The 7063-nt window shown below is 48.3% G+C and overlaps 1 protein-coding gene across 1 annotated transcript; it reads right to left on the minus strand.

Annotated features, from left to right (window-relative positions):
- Window positions 1-4625: 4625 nt before the first annotated feature.
- On the minus strand, window positions 4626-5094 carry BJ212DRAFT_1306213 (uncharacterized protein; the record flags this gene model as incomplete). The annotated part of the gene is made up of 2 exons (XM_041333807.1): window positions 4626-4846; window positions 5007-5094. The coding sequence occupies 2 exons, from the start codon at window positions 5092-5094 to the stop codon at window positions 4626-4628; spliced, it is 309 nt and encodes a 102-aa protein (XP_041185371.1).
- Between the last annotated feature and the right edge of the window lie 1969 nt (window positions 5095-7063).

Here is a 7063-nt window from a genome sequence, read left to right on the forward strand (position 1 = left end):
CATTCGCCACAGATCCCTTTCTTTGCGCGCTGAAATCATGATCCAGAACGCATAGCAATCGCTCGCGCACTGCTTCGGAACCCCAAGGTTCTTCTGCTCGACGAAGCTACATCAGCGCTTGATTCGAACTCGGAGAAGGTAGTGCAAGAAGCTCTTGACAGTGCTGCGAAAGGTCGCACCACCATTGCCATAGCCCACCGTCTTTCGACTATCCAGAACGCTGATCGCATGTGAGTCAATCGAGAACATCGTCACTCATGAACCCTTTCTCAACACTTTGCAGACATTTTATCAAGGAGGGCAGAGTCAGCGAATCTGGAACCCATGATGAGCTTCTTGCGCTGAGAGGAGATTATTACGAGTTCGTCCAGCTGCAGGCACTCAGCAAGAAGTAGTGGTAATTTAGATAATGTCCGATGTTTAACTCATTAAAACATTATAATATAGTCTCGTCCACGTACCCTTTCAGAGCGAATCAGTCATTTCAGCTTTTTAGAATCATGGAAGAGACAAGGGGCCCAGAGTTCAGTACTGTAGTTCACTGACTATATCATCATACTTGCCACGAACTCGGACGTCCGAACGCCTGCGTCGTCATATAGTCCAACTACCAACTCTTGGCCTAGAAGCGTGCTCGCGCATGCTTTCTGGGTGATGTGCCCCCTCATATCTCGGTTCTGTGGATTGCTTTTCTACAATCCGAGTCCGAGTCCATCCACGCCATGTCAATATCATGCGTTCCACAATTGCGCACGGTTCTGATGGGGACCTGAGCCTCGAGTGCACTGATCCTTCACCTCAAGCGCCCCTCTCAGAGGAACTTGAAGAGCCCTTTGATTCTTCTCAGCGACCAGGGGTACCGAGCATAACTTACCTCTCTGGTGATTCGCATGGCAAATCACCGTTCGACTCCTTTGAATGACGAACGTTTGACAGAGAGTACTGACTATTGAAAGTCATTGTTTACAATTCATACTAGATGCGCAGTTATTTCCGGTTCCCTCAATTTGGAGTCAGGGAGTCCAACCCGCTACAGTTATATGATTTTCCCGTCCTTTCTGACTCAGAGTATGGCCCTCGTTCTTGGGCAGGACACTTCGTACGTACACTTCCAGCACCGGTGCAACTGAGTCAAGACTGTCGTCCGATTGACTGTTACGCCAAAAGGCAGTGATACTGAAAGCTTGTGTTTCAGTATCGCGGACAGTATTTATGTAGATTATGGGAACTCCAGTAAGCCAGCGTGCTTACAACTGGCTACGTCGTGTGACTTGTCTCCGCTAAAAACTTACAATTTCAGGATCTTCTACGATCGTGCCCTACTTAAGCTTAGTCTCACGCTCGCATATCTGCATCCACCATGCTCGTCACGATATGTGTTTGGGAACGTTGGGTTTCTCGATGGAGATGTTGCCATTACCAGTATGTAGCTTAACTTGATAATATGCGCATGGGTATTTTATCGTTACATGAGGAGTAGTGCTCGAAGTTGTGTTGGCGACGACGGGAGACACCATAGAGACGGCAGCATGGGGTTGCGAAGGTGACTGGGTTTGAGCTGTGCGGCTGGATTGCTGCGTGATGGGTTATTGGGAGGGTGCGAGCTTCCTGCAGTGGCATTTGTCCGGGTGGGCCTGGGGATTGGCCTTCGTCTCTCCCTTGCTAAAGCGTTTCTCTATATACGCCCGTGTTATGGTCATAGCAGCCCTAGTTGCGAGTAGCTTTCCGCCTGCCGAAAAGGACACGCTTTTCACGAAATGCGCATGGCAAAGGGGTGAACTGATGGGCTGGTTGTTGTAGAGATTCCATAGGCGCAGCCCAACCTAACCAGTCGCACCACACGAGACTCCGAGCGTCAGACAAAGCCGGCAAATTAGCGTCAAAAAGCCGAAGCTTTTGGGGTCTCTGCCCCCGGGCCCCCGTCAGTAAATTTGCGTGAATTTCGTGTTATTCACACTTGTAATTTTGGCCCTCGCACATGCTAATTTGCTTGTCAACCAGACACCATACCCTAATTCCCGGAACCCTATTGCGCTTATGAGGATGCGGCTGATCTGCCTCTAGTTTGAAGTATTCCATGTCCTAATCGAGTGATCGGCTGACCCGGAGTCTGGAGATAAGCGTTTTCTATCACCATATCGTTCTTTGAGAGTGGCGACGAGCAGATCTTGATGGCGGAGTCAGTATCTGGGAGCCACTCCAACCCACCAGTTGCAAACACGGTCATGTTTGGTGAGTAGACGACTGCGTACACGTTTTCGTGCCCAGTCTCGATTGGACCGAGGATTGTCTCCCTTTTCCATGTCCCACTCACTTACAGTCCTGTCCTCCTGAGAGATCCGTTCACCACTCGCTGACCATCTCGACTCCAGCACACAGACCTCACTGTTTTGTGTGTCCCATCCATTTCGCGATAACTTTGCCGGCATGTGTCGAAGTCCCACAACCTCGCTTCACCATCTCCACTTCCGCTAACAACTTTCTTCCCGTACGGAGACAACCGCTATCGTCCACAATCCGCTATCTCCGTCCCGTCAGTCGTCTCCTATTTGTTTCCCGCTCTTCAAGTTCCATACCCGCGATGAGCCGTCTCTCAAACAAATCATCATCCTCTGTCCGTCTGGCAAGTGTATGGCCCCAGTGATCCATTCGGTGTGTCCTTCAAATTTCTGTCTGAGCTGTATCATTGATGCATCTTGCCTTGCAACGATGGATGAAGACATGATCAACTACTGTCCGCAGCTCCGTCTCAGCTTTCATCCAATAAAGTCCAAACTCTCACCTACGACAATGTTTCTTAGGAGGTCTCAACGACTTGACACCAAGACACAATGGGTGTATAGGTCAAGATTATGCATTATGCATTATCCTCGTGTTCACTTAACAGTTTATAGCGTATGCTGTGCAGCGGAAGCGCCCAAGCCTCGTTTGTGATCAGCAGTCCCATTTCATCATTCACAATTTTGATCCCCGTTTTTACTGCCTGGTCAATTATAACTATAACGCCCCAGATCATACATCCACATTCTCCTAGCCAACTCTTCCTCGAAAGCGCTCGTCATCTCTGAGTTGTCAATGCTCGACACACATCTCGTGCGCAAGGCGTACATTTTACCGTGTCTCTCACCACACGGGAAACTATCCAGAACCTTTGCAATCACTGATTTTTTTTTGGACCCTCGTTTATTGTCCTTTGGGGCGGGGCCCTATGGTGGACACTATCTTCACTGATACTAACAACCATGATTTCCACCCCTCTTCCATTGGTGCCCCAACCAATACCGACCCGTAGATTGTGATGCATCGTATCGTTGCACAGCACCGAGCCCCTACTACAGGGTGGTATCTACATTACGAGGCGGAAATTCATGCGATTCTAATATTGTCCTTGCAATTAGGTGTCCGACACAACTTCACTCCGCTATCCTGGTTGATATGTAAGCAACACAATGTAGAACTATCTTTCCCCACTCAACTGCTCCTCGAAGGTGCTTGTCATCCTGCCGATGCTGGCTCCCATCTGGAGCGCAAGACATGTCTCTCAGTAGGTGAAAAACTATCCTGAATTCCCAATCACTGATACTAGCCACGTTCTATTTTTCTCCACAAACCTGGTGGTATAGCTTTGGCGGCGGATTGCAACAATACCGAATATAGTCAAGGAGATGTCTGTCTCAAGAAAGTGTCGTGGCCCTCAAACAGTCCGGATCACTGGGGGACGATGTCCAAAGGTCTGGAGACAAGACCCTCAGTTGGAGGATGCCATACCCTGGAGCTACTGAATTTGGTCTTTTAGTTGGATCACAACGGTGTCCTCGGTGGAATGGACAATCCAATGGTGTGCTCATTCTTGTAAGAGGCACGATGGCTGAGTCATCACCCCTCCTTGCGATATCTGCGCAACTAAAATACATCGTCGATGACGTTAAACGATACATTATAAACCTATCCCAGCTCCCACTGATCCCGTCTCAACATCATCCGTTCTTTCGGTGTCAACAAGTGCCGAAGTCTGATCTCAAATGTGGCATTATGGGTGATTCCACCCTCGCTGCCGTTCTACGTCCAGAAATCGAGATCTGCCCAAGAAATGAAACTACATAGGCCTGTCGCTCTCTATCGCTTTGTTTCCCCCAATTTAATATCATCAACCGATGGGATGCACCTCTTTTGAGTAGTGATAATAAGGCTCGTCACTGTGAATCATTTATGCGAGATCGGCAGGTATATCGCCCAATGTTTTAGCTCGAAGCATCTTGATAACATAGGGCATGGCACTTGTAGGATTCCATGTACGTTACAGCTATATCTGTCGAACACGAGCTCAAGTTTGTACAGTTCATCCCCCGGTGTTGGAGCACCGGCCATCATCGTCAAGGCGACTTACTTCCATCGGTTATTGTAGGTCATGGTTGGCCTACCGAGTCTTGCTGTGAGGACCTCTATTGTATGACGTCGCGAGTCTGAAAATTTTAGCGCTGTGGAGGTTTAAGATATTCCTAACAGCTCATAAGCCGCTCGATTACTAAGGCAAGGCCCCTCAAGGCAACGGAGGGCAACGACTGCAAGAAACAATTAATGGTTTATGGACGGACGAAAGTACTTATGCTGTTGGCCAAAGGAACTCAGAAATTCTTGACCTCCAGCTGAGTGTTATCGAGTCGGGAAAATGCTTTGGGGGTACTCTTATCATACAGCCGCCTGGATTCATAGACAGGCCTATCAGACTTGCCCGACTTATCGGCCTCAGCGCCCAAGTCAGTCAGCATCAGCCCATCAGATGCATCATTGATGGCCCCGACGGGCTGTCCTTGTAGTATTAATACTGGTACGGTACCAGTGAATGCTACTAACGCAGTTGTGAGTCTGAATTACTATAGCTATTAGCGATGTAAGTTTATATTGAGTCAGTGCTACTGGTAGTGGTAGTGACTTACAACAGCCAGCAACCCGGGAATGACATAATCATGTTATCGAAATTCGGCAAATGATTGAGTTGCCTTCACTTTCGTGTGCCTCGACTCGGACAGCTCGAAGAATGATACATACAGCAGTAGACTTCAAGCAAGACAGTCCGATCAAACGCTCCAACATGTCGAAAAAGACTTGATGTAGTGAAATCCTGCTTCAGCCGCATTGTTCTCACATGCGTGTGCGAAGAAATGCAATGAATATCGCGTTGCCATATTATATGGTGCATGCATGGTGACTAGGGTACGAAGAAGAAGCAGCATCTAGCTGTTAACTTCTTGGCTACAGCTACGCGAGGTAAGTACGTGTTCCCCATCAATGAATTGTTGCGTAGGCCCCTCACTTCTCACGTAAGATTGAAGACACCGTAACAGTCTTAGTGCGCCGAACTTGACTCGCTGACACCGCCGGGTACCTCGGAACCGCAGTAACCTACATAAATGCATAGATTTCTTGCAGATGTCCACTCAAGGCCCCCTCTGAGTCGAACATGAGTGCAGAACCGACTTTACTTGCATCACATACGTCGGAGAGCCGTCCACCCACTGCCGACGAAAAGAATCCTACCTTATCAAAGGAGCTCACACACTCAGAGCATGTTACTCTGGACATGAAAGAGAATTCAAAGGGCATCCGAGCCTTCCTCCCCTGGCCAAAGACAGCATCCAAGGAAACAGAGAACGAAGCCGAGAACGCAAGTGCAGCGGACACACTCGTCCCCGCGCCATTCTTATCGTTATTCCGGTTAGATCACCCTGCTTTTTGACTGAACACGATGATTCACCGACACAGGTATTCCACACGCTTTGAAATAATGTTGGACTGTTTTGGCGTCATCTTCGCTATTGCCGCCGGCGCTTCGCAGGTGGGTTTTCGGATTTGCGAGCTACATCTTCTTATTTCCTACCCTAGCCTCTGATGACTTTGGTATTTGGCGACATGACCCAAGATTTCGTTACATTTAGTTCAGTAGAGAACGAGTACTATCAAGCGCTGCAGTCAAATGACACGAATGTGATTGCGCAAGCACAGGCCGCGCTGGGTGCTGCTTCATCCTCGTTAGCTCATAGCGCTAGCCTGGATGCTTCTTACCTCGCTTATCTTGGTATGTTCTTGATTCGATGAGAATGAGACCTAGCACCCACCTGAACTCATACCAGGTATCGCAATGCTTGTTTCCACGTACATGTACATGTGCATCTGGGTTTATACTTCAGAGGCTAATGGAAAAAGAATACGAGAGAGGTATCTTCATGCCATCCTTAGACAGGAAATCGCCTATTTTGATGATGTGGGGCTGGAGAGGTTGCGACGCGCATCCAAACCGACACTCGTAAGTCATACTGGACTTTTCAAAGGTAGATGATCGAAGTCACCTTGCTCTGAAATAGACTTGGTACAAATGGGGATATCCGAAAAAGTCGCTGTTGCAGTCACTTGCATCAGCTGTTTCATCACTGGCTTTATTCTTGCATATGCCCGGTCATGGCGTCTCGCTCTTGCATTGTCGTCCATGATTGTGTGCCTCCTAATCATAGGCGGCGTTATGAAAAATTTTCTTTCAAAATACACGCAGTGAGTGTACTTGCTGTTGAGCTTGTCTTGAAGCTCTGACCTGCGTTCAACACCAGATTGTCCTTGAAGCATGTTGCTGAGGCAGGTAGTCTTGCGGAAGAAGTCATATCCACGATTCGTACCGCGCAGGCTTTCGGGACGCAAAAATTATGTCTGGAATATACGATAAGAACGTTGACGTCACTCGCGTTGTCGATACCAAAGGGAGTATTTGGCAAGGTGTAGGGTTAGGCTGTCTCTTCTTTGTCAACTACGCTGGGTATGCGCTGGCGTTCGATTTCGGAACTACCCTTATAAACGAGGGCGAGGGTCTGTTCCCGTTTCTGTGTCGTGAAACTGCATTTAACTTTGGTTTGCAGCTAACGCCGGACAGGTTGTAAATGTCTTCTTCGCCATCTTAACCGGATCATTGAATCTTGCCCTACTTGCGCCTGAATTACAAGGTAATCATGGTCCTACTTTTGCTTCGGAATTCTCATCATGCATTACTCAAGCCGTCACACGTGGTTGTGGTGCT

The sequence above is a fragment of the Suillus subaureus genome (assembly GCF_016647635.1).
Source record: "Suillus subaureus strain MN1 chromosome Unknown BJ212scaffold_250, whole genome shotgun sequence".
NCBI lineage: Eukaryota > Fungi > Basidiomycota > Agaricomycetes > Boletales > Suillaceae > Suillus > Suillus subaureus.